This window comes from Sardina pilchardus, chromosome 9, assembly GCF_963854185.1.
Source record: "Sardina pilchardus chromosome 9, fSarPil1.1, whole genome shotgun sequence".
In the NCBI taxonomy this organism is placed as follows: domain Eukaryota; kingdom Metazoa; phylum Chordata; class Actinopteri; order Clupeiformes; family Clupeidae; genus Sardina; species Sardina pilchardus.
The window spans coordinates 9,328,423-9,350,582 of NC_085002.1; the positions used below are offsets into that span (position 1 = coordinate 9,328,423).

General features: G+C 42.7%; 3 protein-coding genes across 4 annotated transcripts; all 3 read left to right on the forward strand.

The window, feature by feature from the left end:
• The first annotated feature begins 2,380 nt into the window (after positions 1-2,380).
• Positions 2,381-5,351, forward strand: LOC134092070 (neuronal acetylcholine receptor subunit alpha-4). The gene is made up of 6 exons (XM_062544873.1): positions 2,381-2,521; positions 2,699-2,743; positions 3,210-3,319; positions 3,628-4,478; positions 4,905-4,966; positions 5,226-5,351. The coding sequence occupies exons 1-6, from the start codon at positions 2,384-2,386 to the stop codon at positions 5,349-5,351; spliced, it is 1,332 nt and encodes a 443-aa protein (XP_062400857.1). The 5' UTR covers positions 2,381-2,383.
• A 2,542-nt stretch (positions 5,352-7,893) lies between these two features.
• arfrp1 (ADP-ribosylation factor related protein 1) lies at positions 7,894-13,224 on the forward strand. Its single transcript, XM_062545634.1, has 7 exons — positions 7,894-8,281; positions 8,618-8,705; positions 8,843-8,925; positions 9,167-9,248; positions 9,496-9,566; positions 9,864-9,964; positions 11,871-13,224. The coding sequence occupies exons 1-7, from the start codon at positions 8,189-8,191 to the stop codon at positions 11,956-11,958; spliced, it is 606 nt and encodes a 201-aa protein (XP_062401618.1). The 5' UTR covers positions 7,894-8,188; the 3' UTR covers positions 11,959-13,224.
• Positions 13,225-13,913: 689 nt separating this feature from the next.
• Positions 13,914-20,531, forward strand: stmn3 (stathmin-like 3). 2 transcript variants are annotated; one of them, XM_062545636.1, is made up of 6 exons: positions 13,914-13,932; positions 15,064-15,143; positions 17,480-17,575; positions 17,998-18,173; positions 18,608-18,799; positions 19,500-20,531. In XM_062545636.1, exons 2-6 carry the CDS (start codon positions 15,125-15,127, stop codon positions 19,557-19,559), a joined length of 543 nt encoding a protein of 180 aa, XP_062401620.1. In that variant the 5' UTR covers positions 13,914-13,932; positions 15,064-15,124; the 3' UTR covers positions 19,560-20,531. The 2 variants fall into 2 exon arrangements, with proteins under 2 accessions (XP_062401620.1, XP_062401619.1); XM_062545635.1 differs by lacking the exon at positions 13,914-13,932 and having other exon boundaries at positions 14,992-15,143.
• The last annotated feature ends 1,629 nt before the right edge of the window (positions 20,532-22,160 follow it).

Here is a 22,160-nt window from a genome sequence, read left to right on the forward strand (position 1 = left end):
ATTCACTAGGGGGCGGAAAACATGCAAATGTCATATCCTGTCCAAGTCACAGCATGACTCATGATCGGACTCCTCATCTTTGAAGAAAAAAAGCAACAAAAAGACAAGGGGTTAGGGGACAAGGTGTTGACATACATTCCACTCTCTTTCTCTCTTACCAAAAGGCCCATCATCCGTTTAACAGAAACTGATAGAAACATTGACCATGTGCTTGCGGTCCTCCTTACTCCTATATTGCCAGTTTAATTTTGCTAAGTTTGTGGATGGTTGACTTGTGATTGTCGATTTCATCACTGTTTTCTTCATGTTTTTTTCTGACATCAGGGAAGAATAGTTTGCCATTGTCATCCCTTTTTTAAGTCAGTAGACAAATCCTTAGAGTGTCCTTGAAGAAGACACCTCAAATGTTTCCACATGGCCACATAAATGCATTGTATGCCCTCTGGACAACATGAGTGGTATTATTGATGTTCACTTTTCTGCTTCATTGAGCCCAGTGGTCCCACAGGCCTGAGTTTGGTTGAGGCATCAAAGAACCAGCATTGGTAGTGTCTTATTGGTCGAGGGGTTGAGGATACCTGTGCAACTACTGATAATTACTAACAATGATTTGTTAGTAATGACCTAAATTGAATTGTAGTGACGGGAATGATTAGAAGTACTGAGCTCTTGCCATCATTATTTCAAAACAAGGAATTGATTAGTAGACAAAAGGATAATTGAAAACATATTAATTATTTGTTGCATGTTGCATGAGAAATCTGAGCAAATCATGTAACGTATGTGTATATGTCTTTATGTGTGTGTGAAAACTTGTTTGGCAAGTGCTATCCCCCATTTTCACTTTCCCATGTCCCAAGTCAGACATGAGCTATGATGATTTCACTGGAAGACAAGTTCTGACTGGGCTACAGATCTGGACACATTTCAAAACAAATCTGACAGGTGATCATCAAGATAGACGACCGTGGCCATGATTAAATTTTTGGAGGTACATAAACAAGACCCACCCCGCACACACACACACTCACACACACACACAAATCATAGTGGTGGTGAAGGATGTAATAGATTCTGAGGGCTGATGACGGTAACTACACAAGGCACGAAAGTCACAGAGAATTGTATTGAATGGCCGAAGGCTTGCAGCGTCCCCAGATGGATTGAATGGATGCTGAGTGTTTTCATTATGCGTCCGAGTGAATGGCTGCCCCCCTTTTCTCCTCCGGCAAAAGTCATCCTCGTCCAGAGAGTGAGTGAGAGCATAAGAGACGGAGACAGAGAGAGACAGAATGGTTGGGGTTTGGGGGGCATCATTGCGCTTCAGTTATCTTTTCAGAAGGGGGGGGGGCATTCAAGTCATTCTGTGTCATTCATGTGAAACATTGGTGGATGTTATAAACGGCAAGGGATTTGAGACAACGCACATCCATGCTATAGGAAAACCAGATGTCAAGACCGGTCTGACAGCAACTGGCACTATACGCTGAGTGAGCTGGTGAGTGTCAGCGACAGACCGGGACACTAAAGTTTGCTTGAAGTAATGATGGAAATCTGAACGATCTCAACAAACACAATTCAAGACCAGCATAATTGGAGGTGGAAGAACCAAAATCAAACAGGATGCATAGAAGACTGAAGTGCTGGAGGAAAATGCCACATGCCAGATGTCTCTGTCTTGCACTTATCGTCTGTTTCCAACCACCTACAGGTAATGTAGCATTTTCAAGGATTTTTTCAATCTGTGCCCTTGGTGTCTCTTCTGTTATGTGTTAACATTCTAAAGATGCTCTTGTTGTCATTTGTAATTTGAGTCCAAACTACAGCCTCAGATTCAAATATCTAATCATAAACAAATTGTTTATGTAAAATAAAGGATGGACATAAGCATATTACGTCACAGAAATCCATCATGTATTTTGAATTATACTCTAAAGAGCTGCCATGTGATGAACAAATTCAGAAACTATAATTGAATAATTGTCACCCAAAAGCTATGTGAGCATTCCTAAATACTGAATATGGCTGTCTGTGTTCCTTTCACCTCCACATCTCTTCTTATTTCACATCTTCACATCATCCTTGACTTCATTCTTTACCTCCTTCTTTCACGCTCTGTCTTTCGTTTATGTGCTGACAAAAATACATATTACAGTGATATATCTTTACAAGGCAATGGACAGCTACAAGAAGGCATGGTGTGTTATAGCTTTGTGATGGTTGGGGTATGGTGGTTTGGTGTTTAACATATGTGGTCATACCAGTTAAGCATCACTGATGGATGATGTTTCATTTATTTTTCATTTTACGTCAAGGGTTTTTAAAAGGTAAAATCTCTCTCTTGTCTCTTTCCATCTCTCTCTTTCTAGCTGCTACCTTGAGCATGTCCAGGGCTCAGGCGGAAGGGAGACTGCTGCAGACGTTGTTCACTGGCTATAATAAACTGGCTCGCCCTGTGGCCAACATGTCAGAGGCCGTGCGTGTTAGCTTTGGCCTGTCAATTGCTCAGCTCATTGATGTGGTAAAAGTCCCCATTGCTTTTCCTTATGCTGTCTGTTTTTTAGTGCGGAGTAATGTGAGAGACTTGTTTAACTTGAAGCAAATGTCTTTGACTTTTCAAAAGCACAATTTATGAACTAATAACATGGCTTTCATATCAGTGAGTGGACAGGTGTTTTATTTTTGGTTTCGAAAACAGGATGAGAAAAATCAAATGATGACCACTAATGTCTGGCTGAAACAAGTGAGTGGCTTTTAGATCATAATAATTGTATGATTTATTCGTTGTAAAAATCCATTTTATTCAACTGAGCAACAACTCTACACTCCCCTGTTGTAAGCTGACATTATTATGATTGCTATCATGAGGTGAGCATGATTGTTCTGAACAGCCTAATCACTTGATGCACAGAACAGATCCGACAGATAACGTTATTTTGAGAGCTGACTTTATCATTTCCTTCTGTTGCCATGGAAGTTTGTCATATCTGAAGCATAGCAAATGAAAATCTCTGTGGGATATTGGGGTTATTATCACGCTGTCAGACCATGCTATTAGACTGGCCATTGTCATACTGTCATCAATAAGCCACTTAAAAGAAGTTAGTGCTATGTGTCTGTCTGTAAAGCACTAGGAAATAAACTGAACATCTATGAGGGGAAATTTATAAAGAAAGTCTGAAAATGACCTCTGATGTTTTTTTCACCAGGAATGGTATGATTACAAGCTGCGATGGGACCCTGCTGATTACGACAATGTTACTTCCATGCGAATTCCATCTCAGTTCATATGGAGGCCAGATATTGTTCTCTACAATAAGTATGTTAATATTAAAAAGTATTTTGACTGAAATATCGTATTGTTGTTTCGATGGATGATTCCCATGGAAAATGTTATTCCTGCTAAGCCACAGATGGCCTATTCACCTTTCTATGTCTGACAGTGAAATACCCATACATTTTGTTACCCAAATGAAATAATCTTAGCAGTTTTAAGTGAACACCACTGAAATGTTGTGACTTCCTTTGATCAAAGAACCATTCTATTAGCTATCTAACTATTTAGAACTGTGGCTCCCATTGAGCCCCACACAACTGAAACCGTTCTTCTGTCCTTTCTCTTTCCAGCGCAGATGGAGATTTCACTGTGACTCACTTGACCAAGGCCCATTTGTTTCATGATGGCAGGATCAAGTGGGTGCCGCCTGCCATCTACAAAAGTTCATGCAGCATCGATGTTACCTTCTTCCCCTTTGACCGGCAGAACTGTACCATGAAGTTCGGCTCCTGGACCTATGACCGTGGCAAGATCGACCTGGTCAGCATGTCCGACTATGTAGACCAGAAGGACTACTGGGAAAGCGGGGAGTGGGTGATTGTGAACGCCGTGGCCACTTACAACATCAAGAAGTACAAGTGCTGTTCGGAGATCTACTCAGACATCACGTATTCCTTCCTGATTAAAAGGCTGCCACTGTTCTACACCATCAATCTCATCATGCCGTGTCTCCTTATCTCCTGCTTGACCGTGCTGGTCTTCTACCTCCCGTCGGCCAGCGGCGAGAAGGTCCAGCTGTGCATCTCCGTGCTCCTCTCCCTCACCGTCTTCCTCCTGCTCATCACCGAGATCATCCCATCCACCTCGCTGGTCATCCCGCTCATTGGCGAGTACCTGCTCTTCATCATGATCTTCGTCACGCTCTCCATCATCATCACCGTGTTTGTGTTGAACGTGCACCACCGCGCCCCGCACACTCACTCCATGCCGCCGTGGGTACGTCGGCTCTTCCTGGACGTGGTGCCCCACTTCCTGTTCATACGGCGGCCGAGTCAGAAGCCGACAGGCGCCCCCCCGCCACGAAAAAGGATGAGCAGTACGCCCTTGTTTGCGGGGCAAGAAACGGAGCTGGATCTGGCTTCTTCGCGCTCCCCCAGAGCCAGCCTCGTGCCCAGAGGCAGCTCGTCGTCTCTGGGACTGGGTCCGCTGCCACAGAGGCACCCCTCCCTCCAGTCCACTTCCAGCCAGTACCTGGCCCTTCACGAGGAGGCCTCTTCGCCCACTCGCCCGGTGTCGCAGCCAGGGTTTGCTGGGGAGCGGAGACCTTACGCCCGGGCCAAAATGCGCTCCCTCAGTGTCCAGTACGGCCTGCGGGAGAGGGATCACGAGGCGGTCCGTGCCAGCACTCGGCACCGCTCCAGAAGCATCCAGTACTGCTGCATCCACGAGGAAGAAGACACAGCAGGTATTGGCGCCAAGCCTCCACCCTTGACGCTGGCCCAGGAACCCCGACCCCTGACAAACAGCAGACCGTCAGCATGGAAGTGGAGGATGCCAAAGTCCAAGTCAGCTCTTTCTCTGGGTGCCAAGAAGGAGCCCCAGCCCACCTTGTCTCCTGCCATGAAAGTGGCCATCGAGAGTGTGCAATACATTGCTGACCACCTCAGAGCAGAACATGCCGATTTCTCAGTAAGTGTTCATACCTTCATGATGCGATGTTATAGGACAAAAATATGCACTCTTTTAAACCGAAACAAATGACCACTCACCTTCAGTAGATGAATTACAACTGGTAAATACTGTCTAGCAGACCTCTCCCTAATTGTTAATCGTATGTATTAGCCTACACACAGACACACTGATAAAATATATTTAATATTTTGTGTGATTCCATGGTGTATGATTCCAAATGAGTCCATGATGTATCCATACCTGTTCTATTTTCCAGGTGAAAGGAGAGTGGATGTATGTGGCGATGGTCATTGATCGGATCTTCCTGTGGATGTTCATATTGGTGTGCATTATGGGTACAGCAGGGCTCTTTCTCCCTCCCTGGTGGTCTGGAATGATATAGTTTAAGATCATTTCAATGAAATAGTATAAAGAATTCCTTTCTGTTAATTAATCATTGTGATACAGTTTGGTTCAGATGAAAATAAGAAGATGAAGAAGATTGGCCCTGATACACTAACCACAGAATTCTTGTCTCCTAAAGGAACACACTGACTTTTTGGGGGCTCATTCACCGTATTCCTCAGAGTTCGATAAGTCGATACCTCACCCTTCTCGTCTCCATGCGTGTAGTTACGGTACTTAGTCTGACGCACTCACAGCCCTTTTGTAAGCACACATACTTGGGACTATATTCATTCAGGGAAATCAATGCTCATCCTTGGGGTTTGAAGAAGTAACACTGGGGCTTTTCAGGTGCTGCCTGCAAATCACTTCGCCCAAATACAGTAGCTAGGTTGTGAATGTGAACATATACCAACCCAAATAGCAAGCAGACGTTGGAACAACATTGCCATTGGTTGGAAGTGTCGGAGGTGGACTTTTGTATAGAAACACAGAACATGACATGTATAGTCAAATTCTGCAACAATGCCAACGGCTAATTGCAATGTCAACTTTGAGATGGGATTTGCAGCGTTGAAACACTGTCACACCAACGTCAGTCCACTCTATAACGCAACAATTCAGGGTTTAAGTGATAGGCCTACCTTACACCTGCATTTGTTTGTAAGACAATGATTCCCCTCACAGCCTATGACAAGAGGATTTACAACATTGAAACAGTCACGCCAATGGCAGTCAACCAACTGGCTCAACTGCAGCAGCGATTGTCAATAATGCAACAATTTGGGTTTTATTAGGTGATAGACCTTCCTTACACCTGGCTTTGTTTGTTAGCCAAGGATTCCCACACAGCTTCTTATGGCAAGAGGATTTACAACCTTACAACGTTACAACATATACAAATCACAGTATGTACAGTAAATAGGAAAATGTTGGAATTCGTTTGTCACTATTGGTAGGTGTAGGCTAATGAAACTGGCCACTTCAAAACCCTTGTGCTAAGCTATAGGCTAGCAGTGGGTGCGCCAGACCAAGTAACTACACACACTGAGAAAGGGGTGTGTATACTATTTACCAAACTCTGCGGAATATGGTGAATAGATCAAGTCCCAAAAAGTCAGTGTGTTCCCTTAACAAGAAATTGTATATTTTGTCCAGCTTTTCAATTTTTTTTCTGAATGTTTGTGTCAGTGTGTAGGCTACAGTATGTGTGTGTGCGTGCATGCGTCTCTCTGTCTGTTTTTATGACTAATGCAATAAACCATATGGTCTGATGATTTATGCTTTTTTGTGTGTTTCACTTACTTGCAGGCAAACGTTCAAACAACACCAGACATTGACAATAAAATATGTTTAGACCTAAGCTAGGTAAGCTACTTTCTTAATAAGCTTGGCCTAATTTTGGAATCATATACAAATAAAGAAGTCTATCGATTAGTCTAGGCTCACTGGCTATAAATATAGGATATATCTTATAATAAAGTAGCCTAAATATGAATTACTTTTCAATACAACTGCGAACACTAAAACCGAACCCTTCCTTTTGGTGCTGCCTGAGCTGGTGAATAAGGTGGTGGTGCTCTCTATGATGGCTTTATATAAGTGCACCAACAGGTGTTTGCTCACATCAAATGTTTTCAGTTGCCTAAGAAAGTGCAGTCCTTGTTGTGCCTTTTTGATTAGGCTAAGAGAGTGGTGTTTATTTCCCAATTCATATAGCTTTGCTGATGTATGAGCCAAGGAAGGAGACTGTCAGGTTCTGATCACACATAACTGGGACATTGGTGTCGGTCCTCCTTCTCAAATCCACAACTAGGCCTATTCGCTTAGTTGTCAAAGTGTTTAGGTTCAAAATTTTGAAAAAGCAAGGCCATGTATTCTTTTGAATTATTTCTTACATATCCTTGCCATATTCGTATTCTTTTTATATGGTTGTTTTTGCAAAATGTAGTCTTCACAACGGTTGTGGTAATGACAGGTAAGAACCATAGACATAAGTTCTCATATTGTTCTACGGTCAATGTAAGCCTAGTCAAGCACTCCACACATCCAGACTGTTGAGAGACGCCAGCATATAGACAACCAGTGTAGGCCTATATGAAAACTCTCATGACACAGTAGGCTAGACATATGAAACAAATGAACAATTTGACACACAGCATGTAGCACTCATTCATTGATGCACAGGTAGGAACAAATGGTAAAACCATTGACTGCGTTCTTATGTCATAATATGGGTGAAATCCATTTTGTAGGCTAGGCTATATAGCCTAACATTTTAGTCGAGCAACATTGAAATAGGCAACAGCCGCATTTGGTAAAGCTTACCTTGAGCATGTTTTACAAATAGTGGTGGATAAAATTGCATTTTATAGGGGTTCATTGTTTTCAAGTATTTTAACCTGGACCTATCGGGTAGCCCACGTAGCCTACGCCAGGGTGGCTACCTGGTCCCTGTGCAGGTGCAGGAGTATTTGAGTCAAGGAAAACTTCTACTCCCACAATACACTGCATTATGCCAACTACTTCCGTCTGAGCAGCAAAGCAAACACATACAGTAACTTTAGCCGAAGTCAGCACAGAATATATCGCCTGTTGTCAATACAAGTCCTATCGACTTGATCAAAGAATAGTTTCATATTTAGGACTGTGGTAACAGTATCGCTTCAATGGCTTCATGAACCAAAAAGCTCATGTCTTATTAATAATGTGAATTACGTAGCCAAGATTAGCTAGCCAACCTAGCTAGCAAAACTAGCCTGCCAGCCAGCCAGTCGTCAGCAGCAGGCTGACGTTAAATGTCTAGGTAAACAGTTATTTTCCCTAGAAGCCAAAATGTATACGCTATTGTCGGGTTTGTATAAATACATGTTTCAGAAGGACGAGTACTGCATCTTGATTCTCGGACTGGACAATGCAGGAAAAACGGTAAGATTATCTATATCCAGTTCGACACAGTTTGAGAACTTGGCCTTAGATAGTATAGCGTTAGCCTGCTAACTTGATTGCTATTCAGTATTCACAGAAAACGAATTTGTCTGTTAAAGCACTAACGTTAGTGTGTGAATAAATGTGTATCTTCATCAGCATTAGGTTGACTATATATTTTGGCCGTTGGTGATATTTAAGTAATTTGAAATGGCCTTGGTTGATGGAAGCGATGAGGAACATTAACATTAGCCACTTTTGCTCAACTTTTAACTTAGCTGACAGTCAGCTGGTTTATCAGCCTCACCTGCAGTGTGACTATTATATTTTTTCCAGACCTTCTTGGAGCAAACCAAGACTAAGTTTAGTAAAAATTACAAAGGAATGAGTCTCTCGAAGATCACGACAACAGTCGGTCTAAACAGTAAGTACGCATCTGTTGTGTTAGCTTAGCCTCTGGTCGCAATTTCATAATTGTTGCTCATACTGTACATGGCTTTACATCGAACTCTTCCCTATGCAATGTGACTCAATATGGCATCTTATTTCCTGACCATACAGTTGGCACCATTGACGTCGGGAAAGCTCGTCTGATGTTTTGGGATCTTGGCGGCCAAGAAGAGTTGCAGTCATTGTGGGACAAAGTATGTATCACTTCCTATTTACATTTCTTACCAGACATCTGTTTTCCTTATCTATAACCAGTAGCATAAAGATACAATCCTAGTTGAAGTGCATAGCCTACCCTTACATATAGAATTCAGATGGCAATGTCATAATGAGAACAATTATGCAACCCCTATGCAATTTGCATGAATTCCCTGTAATGTAAATAAGGTTATGCTGTGTAAAAATGAGGATGTTTGTTTTTCCACTGCCATTTAGTATTATGCAGAGTCTCATGGCGTGATCTATGTTATTGACTCAACTGATGAAGAACGACTGACTGAATCCAAGAATGCATTTGGTGAGTGCTCATGTAAATGAAGAAGAATGTCTAGGTACTTAACTGCAGAGCTTTCAATACTCTTACATCCCCACAGCTGGTTACACCTGAATCCAGGTTATATTCAGGTGTTTGTTTATTTCTGGTTATTATGACTGCTGTTTGTAACAGTCTATGCAAGCCCAAGCTATGAAGTATGAGTCGTTGAAAGAAGTTAAGAATGAACAGGTTTTTCTGAATTGTCAAATTATTTGTCTCTATTTCTCAGAAAAAATGATCAGCAGTGAGGTTTTGGAAGGAGTACCGCTTCTTGTGCTAGCCAATAAACAAGATGTAGAGGTAAGCACATATTTATACCTACACAAATACCTTAAGCTAAGGCTTAAGGCATAGGAGATTGCAGTTGATGTTTGATGTTTGCATTTGCTGGTGTCAGTGAAGTTAACCTGTAATACTTCAGTTTGGTCAGTAGAGGGAGCCGCATTCCCTGTTAAATGAAATCTTTGGGATTTTTAGAGGGGAACTATGTCTGGTGGAGGCCAGTACTGTTGAATTTTGCTGGCAATCATTTTATTTTCCACTACTAACAGTAACTATATATTCTGCTTTTTTTTGTTAAATATCTGTTTTCCTTAGAACTGCCTGTCTGTCCCTGACATTAAGACGGCTTTCAGTGACTGTGCCCCAAAGATTGGGAAACGGGACTGTCTCGTTCAGCCCTGCACTGCTTTAACAGGGTAAGAATGCAAACTGACCAGTTGTTACATCCCCTCAGCCCACCATGCTATGTGCCCATGTTATAAGTACAAATATGGCAGAAATATCCCAGTGTTCCCAGCCGTCCTTGAAATGCTTGAAATGTCCTTGAAATACTCTCTCAAAAATAATTGTGTTCAAGGAAAGGCAAGCAACCACATAGTCTTACATCAGTCTACATACCTCTGAATTTCAGCATGATAACAGAACAAATTTTCATACAGAAAGCCTGCTTCTTGGCATTGTTACCTCCACCACGGAGATTGTTTTCATCAGGGCTTGTTTGTCTGTCTGTCTGTTTGTCTGTCTGTTCGCAAGATAACTCAAAAAGTTATGGATGGATTTCGATTAAATTTTCAGGATGAAATGACCCAAGGAAGAAACAATTAAATTTTGTGAGGTTATGTTTTCGCTTGGCGGAGGTTTGCGCTCTCTGAGTGCTTTTCTAGTTAGATCTGTGTTATCTGTGATCTTTTGGAAAACCAAATAGCTCACACTATAAATATCCGCTGTGTTAGAACTATAATTACCATGATCTGTGTCTCAAACTATTCAGTGTGGGTCCTTCAAGCCAAGGGAATTTGGCTTGGAAACTCATTGAAAGATCACTGAATTTAATGTTTGAAGATGGTGTCTGAATGCTGATATTCACAATTTATGGATTGACACACCCACTTCCACTTTTTTACTCACAGATTTAGGAAGTACACCATTTCTAGGTAACATTTTCTCATTTAGTTCCCAGTGTGATGAAATTTGGACTTGTGCCATTATGGTTATGAGCAGCTCTTTGTTTGTTTTGTGAGAGTCACTGTAATAGAGGAAGTTGCCCAAGTGTTCACTGCTGATTGTTACTTTATCACTCTGCATAGCTGCTTCCAGACAGTATATGCAGAGCTTATGACCGTGCTTATTATGGTGCACGGTCATGTTGGAACAGGAAGAGGCCATCCCTGAGCTGGGCTTAGCCCATTAGCTCCAATGAAAGGAACTCAGCATTTACCAAGAGATTTTGGACAATTCAATGCTCCCAAATTTGTGGGAACAGTTTGAGAATGGCCATTTCCTGTTCCAACATGACTGTGCACCAGTGCACAAAACAAGGTCCACGAAGACTTGAATGACAAAGTTGGGTGTGGATGAACATGACTGGCCTGCACAGAGTTCTGATCTCAACCCAATAGAACACCTTTGGGATGAATTAGAGCAGAGACTGAGATGCAGTCTCCTCATCCAACATCAGTGTGTAACCTCACAAATGCGCTTCTGGAAGAATGGTCAAAAACACACTCCTAAACCTTGTGGAGAGCCTTCTCAGATGAGTTGAAGCTGTTATAGCTGCAAAGGGTTAACCAACGTCATATTAAACCCTATAGATTAAGAATGGGATGTCCCTTAGATTCATATCTGAGTCAAGGCAGATGACCCAATACTTTTGGCAATATAGTGTGTTAACGGCATCGACGCATATGAACAGAATCTCTGCGTGGTTTACCACACACATGATCAGAATCTCTGCATGTTCTTCGCTTCGTTCAGACACAAGCTCATTTATATAATGGCCGTTGGAAATACTAGGAGGGGAGTAGTATAAGAGCTGGCTAAGTTCGGAATTCCAAATAGTCGGTTATGTTGTTCAGATATGGGGCCCAACTGCTTGACATCCGCAGAACATGTGGACTTACACCTAGGTCTGAAAGCAGCTTATATGTATGCTACTGTCTGCAAAGTTGTGCTATGAAGTGAGACTAAAATAGCACCAATACCGAAACTAAAAAAAAAAATTTGGTTAGACAGTATCTTTGGGGCTGAACAAACAAACATTTTCTCCTCTGTTAAGCAGCCTGTCAAAACATTGGATATGAACACTTATGTTTGTTTTCACAGGGATGGAGTGAACGAAGGCATTGAATGGATGGTAAAGTGCGTCATCCGGAACATTCATCGGCCTCCAAGACAAAAGGACATCACATAAGCACCACTCCCGTGATCTCACCGTTAGTGTGAATGTGTGTGTGGGCTTGTGATAGTGAGTCTGTGGAAAGAACAATATAACAGAAATCTGGACTTGCAGGTTTATCTGTTTGTGTGTCTGAGATCAGCTGGTCTGTAGTCTGTGGCCACTGCTACAGGAATTCAGACTTCCTCCTTCACATTCATATGGCTTTTTAACTGTGACATTCTCGGCAGACAGTTTTGTGAAAGTTAAAAAACACAAATGATGAGACAAATGATGTCAGTCTAAGGTGGTGGGAGACGTGAAAACCTGGAGACACAGTGGTCCTCCAGCTTCCTTGTCCACTCCGGTCATTTACATCACAGTAATGAGATGAGAGATCCTGTTTGGTGGCTTTTGGGATGGTGGTGGTGTGACCCTATTGATATCTCCATGAATCTGAATTTGCACTTTGTATTCTGCAGTGGTATCTCGATTCAGTCCTGTCAATCTAAATTCTCGATGGTCTGAATAAATTGCATTTTTTATTGTCCAGTACGGTCTTGCTATGCTAAAAGTTAACATTCACCTTGGTCTGAGAAAGAATTAAGCCCGATGTTTTTTCGGTTGGTAAAATGAGGCCCAGCTGATTTTAAAAACAATTTTCAGGTAGTTCTGATGACAGCAAGGAATATGCTGTGTCCATTCCTTTGAGTGAGTGAAGTTGGAAGCTGTGGTATGAGTGGTATTGGAACTGACCTGGTGCTTCTCCATCGCCTGCTGTGTTCCTGGACACAGCACGTACAGAGCTGATTACAGTTATGACGGGGAGGTTCCAGAGCCTTTTGTTGATTTTGAATACCACAGCCGGAGATGAACACAGTCTTTGTAAACTCTGATTTACTGACGACATATTTAACCTGACAATTCTTTAAGCTCTTTATTGGAATTTAATTTGACTTTACAGTGAGGTCTTGTGTAAAATTGCAATCACACTTTATTTGTATCTGTCTTTATCTTACAACAAGCCAAAACAAAACTGTAGTGACCAGTCCCTCATACACCAAAAAAGATACCTGCCCATTCCAATGTCAGCATAAATGAGGATTTGTCCCAGTATGTCCTGAGTTAAAGTGAACAGTGGAACCTACTGTATAGTCTGTTGTTCTCTGAGGCCAATGGGATTCTGTTTTCTATATTAGTCTTTTGTCTATTTGTGTATACTTTACCCTTCTACAATGTTCATAGATTTTTCATGGTATGCAAGAAATTATGTAATAAACAGCCATTTGCAGACCTGTGAAATCGTTGGTTGTTTCTGTTCTTGCTCTTTTCTCTTTTTTGGAGGGGGATGTGTTTCCTGTGTAGGGAATCCTTTGGGATTGAGGATCCAGGCAGGGCTCTCTCCTAGAGTTATTGATCACCCTGATTTGCAATCCCAGATGGTCAATAGTGAACACAAATCCATCAGAAAATCAGTTCTAGAGGATAAGACAGTCCTGTCCCAGCAGATTACTCTAATGTAAGTATGTGTATGCGGTTGCTGACTCCTCTTGAGGAAGTAGGGAGTAACCTTTCATTGCATCCCATACAGGCAGAGCACATGTGAACGAGCAAAAACACACCAGAACGACAGCTCATCAGAATCTACCCTGCGACTGCATGGGATCATGTACACAGACACGTGCATATGGATGTCTGCAGCCCTCCTCTCTCTCTCTTTCTCTCTCTCTCACTCTTATCACTCTCTCTCTCCCCCCGCCCTTTTCCCCTCCCATCCACCATCTGTAAGCAGGTGCAGTTTTCTGCCTGGTCAGTGGACATGGTCCCATAGGGACCGGTCCTGCATTTACGGACTCTCCTATGTGGTGCGGGGGGGGACGGGACGCTCTCACTTTCTCCCTCCCTCTCTAAAAGCCCGGACTCCTCTGGGAGCTTAGGCATCTGCTGGTGCAGCTTCGCCAGGCTGGGGCCTGTGCAACCAGCCACCGTTATGTAACCCGGCATATGAAGGTACAGTCATGAAAGTTGTATGAGGAACTAGCACGCAACACTTCATCGTATTAAGGCTCTGCAATGAATTGTGCAAGAGCCTCTCTAAAAAGGCAATCACTCTGAAAATCTTAAAAGGTCCATACATTGTAACTGGTTTCAGACTAATTTAAATTAAAAAGCATGTTAATTTATCATGATTAATGTGAGTCAATCAAATTGTTCTTAGCATCGATTTTTACAAAGCCTCATCTAACAATCACATGCAAATATGGAAAACGATGGCAGCTAGTCTTTTTTGAGTGAAGATAAGAAGCTTAATAAGATTGATACATGTTATATGATTTCCTCCATTTTTGTTTTCAACCCATGTTTCACTGTCGATCAATATCTGATTAGAAATGATAATGTTGAGGCTGTATGCAATTAAAATACCTCCTAGAGAGCAATCAATACTGGCTTATCTTTGCACTTACAGTATCTCATCATACACTCACGTCATATCTGAACTTTTATGGGGTTTGAGATGAGTAACAGCCCTTCTCATGATGATATCACATATGGTGGGCTCTTGTGTGAGTCATGCTGAGCAAATGCTGTTTTCAAGTGAGGAATTGTGTGGCGGTGAATTCTTCATATAGAGTATAAGGTGGTGTGTGTTTCTGAGGGTCTTTCAAATGAACTCAAAACTGCCCAGACAGAGAAATGCAGCATGGCACGTTCCTCTAAAATATGAATACCATGACTCAGGAATCACTTGGGAGAATGGAAAAGTCTTTGCTGGAGAGAGAGAGACAGAAGTAAGTGTGGTTGTGTGTGTGTGTGTGTGTGTGCGCGCACAGCTTTCTTTAGTAGCACTCATCCTAGTCCACACGTGCGTTAGAGTGTTTATAAGCATCAGTGCAGCCCCCCCCGTCAGCCCGTCAGCCCGCCTCGCCCCCTCCCCCCCTCCCCCCCACCACCTCCATCTCTCTCTTCCTCCCTCCCATCCTCCAATAGAGAGCATCATCACTGCAGTGCCGGGCTGCGAGTCCCTTTCGCCTCATCCCCCCCTCCCCTCCCGTTGCTCCTTCTGCCTGCCGGTCCTGCGCTCTCGCTCTCATTCCTTCTCTCCCCTCCGTCTGTGTCTCCCACGCCTCCACTCCTCTCCAGCACATCTCTCTGCCTCTCCTCTCCTCATCCGCCCTGCACCAGCGCCCGCTCCAGATCCACCATGACGAGCACCGTCTCCGGTAAGACCGCTCTCTAAAACAAAATGCCAATGCTGCCAAAAACCAAAATGGCTCTGATTTCTTTGGCTGGTATAGCTTGGCAATGAACGGATGATGATGATGATGATGATGATCACCCACCCGTTAACGTTACGGCACCCTAACAGTGATTTATAGCCCGCCGGTAGATCTGCGTTGCTGAAGTGGAGGCTTGTTTAGGTGGCTTGCAATGTGGGTGGTATCAGGATAATGGCAGCAATATAATGTGAGGCATTCTACCAGAGGTCACAGAGTACACTGGAGTGTGTGTACACAGTATTGCGTAAGTGGTGCGTGTCTCTGCACCAGTGTCCTATTTGTCTGCTGTGATTGTTTGGGACTTCTCTACCTCTCTCTCTCTCTCTCTCTCTGTCTCTCTCTCTCTCTGTATCTCTCTCTCTCTTTGTCTCTCATTTTCCTCCTCCCGATGCTGAGGTGATGTTGTATGCTCCAGTGACTGTGCGTGATCAAACAAGGCTGTGCGCCTTGGCCTGCTCAGCACTGCAGATCTGAAGCAGCTGATTAAAAAAAGAAGGCAGCCAGGTTCAGTGGGAGGCCAGCAGTGCGGCAAAGCGCCTGTTTGGGTCACATCGCCGCTTCCGCCGACACCCCTCAGCAACACTGAGCAGAACAGGCGCTGTGGGCTGTGGGCTCGCCTGTGTGTGTGTGTGTGTGTGTGTGTGTGTGTGTGTGCCGAAGTGCTTTCTGACAGAGGAGTAGGTCTGCAGCTACATTAATCACTCTCAACTCTCCCCTGCAGCAAAATTCACCACATCTGAAAAAGAGACCTCGGCACCTCCCACTCACACGTCTCGTCTGTCTGTTCTCAAGGCCGACGCGAGAGCAGAAATTAGGATTAAGACTTTTTGTTGTTCATATACGACAGGGAGGCAACTCACTTTGGAGCATGTGAGAAACTAGCCGCAAAAGTGACTAACTGTCATGTCACAGTAGGTTTGCTCACTGCATCTAATTCTTTTGTGGCTCACTTTTGTTCTGAAGATCTGTACTTCTATATCATCAGCAGCTGCACTGATCCGCTATTTCATTTAACAACTTCTAGCCCTTGAACTGATACCAGTTGCTGCAGTATCTGATGCATGTCTAAAGGGTGCTTACACCAAAATAGCACATTTCCTCCAGTGCAAAAGCCATTTCCTCTAGTTGTGATGAAGGGACTTTAACAAGAATAAGGGCAGGCAGGAAGTCATTTAGACATCTGAATTATTTAGTGGATGCTGTGTGTTCTTTCACAGCGGCCTTGGGGCTCATCTACAGTGCCCATCAGAAATGGCACGGGACACCGTGTGACTTTCCATTGGAATGTGCAGAAGCATGTAGCATAGTCTTTCAGACATCTACACATACTGTACTGTACCTTTCACATGGAAAGGGGTAGAAACGTTTTTTATGTTACTTTTTAAATGTCCAAATACATTGAGAATATTGAAAAAATGTTGATGAAATGCATCCTGATTGTCAAACCACCACTGCAAGGTACTGATGATATTGGCTCAGGTGGGAGAGCAAGTGGGAGATCATTGGGACCATTGACAGTCCGTTGACTTCCTCATTGTGTGTGTACTCTGCATGGGTGAGCCATGCTGTATTACTGTAGCTCCTCTTCCCTCCTTCCCTGTGTGGCCTGTATCCTGCAGCGTCAGCACAGATGCCCCAGCTGGGTAATTCATTTAAACTCATTACGGGAGGAGCAAACGCAGGCTGGTGCACACAGTGGCATTCGCTTACATATGCAAACATGCTCCCATATACACAGAGGGCATATCTCACCTGCTGTATTTTATGAGGACTCTCTCTCCCTCTTTCTGTCTCTCTCTAGTACTGCGTTTCTTTGTCCAGACACACACAGTTTTTAAAGGGCGGCATTCTGACGCGGCATTCTAAAAATATTGCATTTGCATGCCCCTCCCTATGGCCTGCACCCCCACCATGTTACTGCTAAAGGTACACTCCGTGCCTGAAACTTGTAGGTCAATAATAGATGAGTCAGGTTAGATGAGGATGCTGGCCACCGATTGGCTCCTCCCTACATGACACAATGAGGAAGGAAGTCGGCGGCTGCAGCCTGGCAACAGGAACTGGTTGACTATGTCATCATTTCCTCTCATTTTAAAAGACCAGGGACTGACATACTGTTCTTTCAAATGAACTATTCTCCGAGAAAAGCACAATCTCGCAGAGTCGTGTTATCAGATATGACTTCTAAGAAACAAGGCCAATCTTCTTCATCATGTTTTTTAATCTGTCTGTGTTTATAAACAAGGCCTCTCTCTCTCTCTCTCGCTTTCTTCTTCTAGCGTATTCAGACAAGATCAGAGAGATGTCTCTGGTGTCTCTCATCTGTTCCTGCTTCCACACACACCCTCACCCAAATACCCTCGCCCACTATGAAGGTGAGTGCTCAACGCAAGCATGCTTCACTGGGTCTGTGGATTCACATGTCATTTTACATGGCCTGTATTGAATCTGAATCTTTCTGTCTAGACCTGTCAGTAATGATCAGAAACCCTCTACCAAATCGACCAAAACAATATGTGCCCTTTAATTACTGGATATACAATAGGTCCAACCAACCCAAACCATAGATGCAGTTCCCCCCAAAAAGGACTCTGCATTACAAGAAAGCCAAGGTATTATATGAGGCGGGGTCCTGTATGGATTAAACCAGATTTTAATTATTTAGTTTTCACATTTTCTTCTGGTCCTCTTTTTTTAGAAATGAGTTTAATCCCTGTACGGGACACGGGACATTTATGTCTGAGAGATATGGCTGTTTAGCTCCCCTGTCTCTGTGTTGGTCTGTCTGTGTGCGCAGATATGGAGGTGAAGGCGCTGAATAAGCGGGCCTCGGGCCAGGCCTTCGAGGTCATTCTGAAAAGTCCGACCGACTTGTCTCCGGACCGGCCTCAGAGTCTGGCTCTGCCCCAGAAAAAGGACGTCTCTCTGACCGAGCTGAAGCAAAGACAGGAGGCTGCTGAGGAGAGGAGGAAGGTACTGTACTGTACGGGCCAATCATTTCCGCTCACATCCAAATACAAGGAGATAGTGGAGTAATTGTTCAATGTTTCATGTAAATTCCTGATAAATCACAACAGTAGTTTAAGTAAAAGCAAAGTCACTTACATATAACAGATTCTTTTATCCAAAGGGATACAGACTTGCAACAGGAATTGAAGTGTCAGGCTGTGATGCTACTGCTGCTGACACAGCAGTGTTTCAGTGTCACAACAGTGTTACAGTTATAACATAAAAAGCAACATTTGTCTATAATATACTGTACAGTGTTAAGGATGATTTAGTGAAGGATCACAGCACACACTAATAAGTCAGCAAAAGCTGTTTACCAAAACCTCATGTAAACAAGAGGCCATGTGATGATCTTTGTGTCGGTGCTTTTCCATAGCATTCTGCTCTGTGCTCCGCAGTCTCAGGAGGCCAAGGTGCTCAAGCAACTAGAAGGGAAGAGGGAGCATGAGAAGAAAGTGCTCCACAAGGCCCAGGAAGGAAACAACCACTTCAGCAAGAAGACAGAGGAGAAGCTGAACCACAAGATGGAGATCATCAAAGAGAACCGCAACGCGCAACTCAATGCCCTCAAACAGCGTCTCCGTGAGAAGGCAAGTCCTTCTTCTCACATCTTCACACATTTTTTAATGTAGGCTATTACGCATGTAATAGCTGATTTGTCTGGTTGGGATATGAGCCATTCATTTGCAACTGCTCATCGGGCATGCTGTGACAAGCCTACATTAGTTCTTATCCATCCAGACACTCAAAGTGGACAAATGAGGAAAAGTGGCCATAATACATGTGGACATGGGACTGCCAATATGGTTGCATGTCACAGGGTTTGGCAAAGATTTTGATCAGTTTTACAGAAGTTCAGAGGGTGAAAAACTCTCTCTCTCTCACTCACTCACTCTCTATCTCTCTCTCTCTCTCTCTCTCTCTCTCTCTCTCTCTATATATATATATATATATATATTAAGATAGGACATAGGAAGCTCGTGGTGAATGATGAATGGTGAATGGTGAATTTTGAACTGAGTCTGGTCAATTTATCAATTTACTTGCTAATCTCTATAGAACTACACTAGCGCTGCCATGATTTCAGTGTTCACAACACAACATACCCTTTTATGTTGGATTGATCCTGACAGTGGCTAAGGCCCTAGGACACTTTTATTCCAAATGAATTAGCCCCAAACCACAATGGCTGCAGTGGATGTGTCCTTGGCTGAGCCAGTCTACTATGACTCAGCCAGTAAAAAAACAGGATTAATAATAAATAATCCCCTTCCTCTCTCCCCCTTTTAGGAGATCCATGCCGCAGAAGTCCGCAGGAACAAGGAGATGCAGGCCGATCTCTCTGGCTGAGCATACCCAGTGCAGCCCTCTACCGTTCTGTCTCATCTGTCAAATTGAGTTTTCATTGGGGGAAATGCTGCTTCCAAAGCCACTTTGTCTTAAAAAAACAAAACAAAAATCAAACAGGTTTTCTGTGATTCAAATTTGCGGTTGTCATTCTGCACATCACATCAAAAATTGCATCATGTCCTTCACATAAAGTCTGTAATCACACTCAAACTACGCCTTCTGCAACAGTAATACGAAAGTAAAAGGGTGAGGATACAACTGTGTAACAGTGTCCCCACTCTGGTTCAATCCATTTCACCGCCTTCCTGAGGTAATTACACCATGTTATTAATCCCTATGTTGACTGTAACTTGTGATGAACCACAGCTGTATAACATGGATATCACAGAATGTTGAAATGAGACACCTGAAACACATGAAGCACAGTGATTCACGATAGCCAATTGTCAGTAGCATAAGATAATGATAGGTTAATTTGCTGTGGATTGTGTTAGCATTGTTTTTTTTCCTCTCTTTATTTTACAATCACCTGAATACTGTCAGTATATGACAAGTCTTGAACTTGTCAGCAATCTCACTGACATTTCATCTGATAAACTGTACTTAAAAAAGAAGGTAAAAAAGTCTGAAAATGTCATCATTTTGCACCTCCAAGAGAAGTGCACATAAACAGTCTTATTCAGCCTGTACATCTTGTTCGGTGCTTTTCATGTACATGTGTTACCTAGGGCTGGTTTACCTCCAAAATATCTGTTTTGTCACAGTAACATAATCCAGTTGTGCCAACACACAATGACATCAATCTGTATACTGTTACTGGACAAGCAATCCGAATGTAACACATGAGACGCAGGTGTTTGAACACATATTTTGCAAATTCTCACTTTGAACACAGTGTCCATGTTGAACTGTCCACAGATTGCTGATCTCAAATGAGGTTTGATGAATGATAATAAATATGGTTGAAATGTACCATACTGTATCTACTGTGATTTGATTTAAGTGTTCTGTAAATTGAGAAAATATGTTCACCACATATTCATTCCTATAGGCTAGTGAAGGTCTGTTCATGTAGGACATGTAGGTTACAGTAGGCCTATACTGGACACAACACAAATATTATTGTCATGCCAGTGTAAACACAACATATTTTTATTTTAGCCGAAATGACACTGGCCACTAGAGGATTTCCATCCACAAAACCATAAAGTTGTTTATGGTTTAATGTGAACTGAAATGTGTTGATAGACTTCAAGCAGCCTACTGTAATAGCTAGCCTAGTCATGTTATGGCTTTATAGCCCTTAGGGATTATGCAGTGTTTAAATGGTCATGGAAAAAAACAGATTGCTACAGCAGTTTCTTCACAAAGGACATGACTGTTATCAAAACTTAGAGCAAACCGAAACCTTCAGGTTCATTTCACAAATTACTTTCATTTCTGAGCAGGCTACTGCACCGCAACATTTAGGTTACTTTCAGGCCTATACCTAACTGCAATTCCATTTCTAAATTGCCACCTTCCTAGAATAATAGGAATAATAACCTTAGGCTATAATAATTTGAGAAAACAATTTTTTTGGTTTGTTTGTTTGTTTTTTGCCTAAATCATCATCATCATCATCATTCAATTTCTGTTTACCCTTTTTGTGTTTTCTGAAGAAAAAAATACTTTATTTTAAAATGCCATTATTTTAAAATGCATAATTTGAAATGCATCATTAGTGAGTAGGATTTATGGTCTGGATAATACCAGACTACAGCTGCGTGGCTAGTCTAAGGTCAATGACTAAGGTCAATGACGCTTTTTCGACAAAACCAGTCATACCCTGAGATAAGTTTTTCACAAGTTATACGCTGAGACATGTTTTTCTAAGATAACCCTAACGTTAATACAGCTGTAATCAAAGGCTAATTGCCGAGCGGCTGACTTATGACTCCTCATGATAACAAGCAGGAATCCTCAGGGCACTGCTGGGGTAGGCTACCCTACAATAATCTAGCCTATCCCTATCCCAAATCCCGAACCATGGTATTGTTTGCCGCACCTTTTCCAAACGGCATGTTGCTGCGGCATCATCGCAAAACATGGGTTTCTACCGTGCCGTCGGAGGTAAGTTTCGTTTTCGGAGTAAACTGAAACACACGCCCGTGTTGAAGTAGCGTTACTAAGGAAATCAGCTGATCAGACCGCAATAAAACCATCAGTTGGCGAGCACAGTGCATTCAGTAGACTACAGCGAAGTCAGAGCTATGTGGCTCCTATTTTCTCTTCAAAGATCAATCTGAAAGCTTAGGTGAGTAGCCTACTTTTATAAACATTTAAAGCAGGCTAAAATCTAGTATTGTAGCCTAATAATGGTGTTTTTATATAGCCTAAGCCCGTTGCCAGTTCAAAGCTTTTGACAGTGCCTGGACAGATATAATATGCAAGTAGCAAACTGCCATCCCTTTTGAATGAGCCTATTTAGGCTGCCTTGTGTACATGTAGCCTATAGGGCGTGTTTAGTCTAGATTTGTGTGGCATGCATAAACTTGTATCATCATGTAGACGATATATCATAATTGTTATTTAATGCAATTGATCAACAATTGTTCATTG

Excerpts from the sequence above, each read along its gene's own strand:
- stmn3 (XM_062545636.1), top strand. Across the intron at positions 17,576-17,997 it reads TACCCTCGCCCACTATGAAG|ATATGGAGGTGAAGGCGCTG; the intron begins GTGAGTGCTCAA and ends CTGTGTGCGCAG. Across the intron at positions 18,800-19,499 it reads AACAGCGTCTCCGTGAGAAG|GAGATCCATGCCGCAGAAGT; the intron begins GCAAGTCCTTCT and ends TCCCCCTTTTAG.
- LOC134092070 (XM_062544873.1), top strand. The coding sequence starts at position 2,384 with ATGTCCAGGGCTCAGGCGGAAGGGAGACTGCTGCAGACGTTGTTCACT. Across the intron at positions 2,744-3,209 it reads CTAATGTCTGGCTGAAACAA|GAATGGTATGATTACAAGCT; the intron begins GTGAGTGGCTTT and ends TTTTTTCACCAG. Across the intron at positions 4,967-5,225 it reads CAGAACATGCCGATTTCTCA|GTGAAAGGAGAGTGGATGTA; the intron begins GTAAGTGTTCAT and ends TCTATTTTCCAG.
- arfrp1 (XM_062545634.1), top strand. The coding sequence starts at position 8,189 with ATGTATACGCTATTGTCGGGTTTGTATAAATACATGTTTCAGAAGGAC. Across the intron at positions 8,282-8,617 it reads TGGACAATGCAGGAAAAACG|ACCTTCTTGGAGCAAACCAA; the intron begins GTAAGATTATCT and ends TATTTTTTCCAG. Across the intron at positions 8,926-9,166 it reads TGCAGTCATTGTGGGACAAA|TATTATGCAGAGTCTCATGG; the intron begins GTATGTATCACT and ends ACTGCCATTTAG.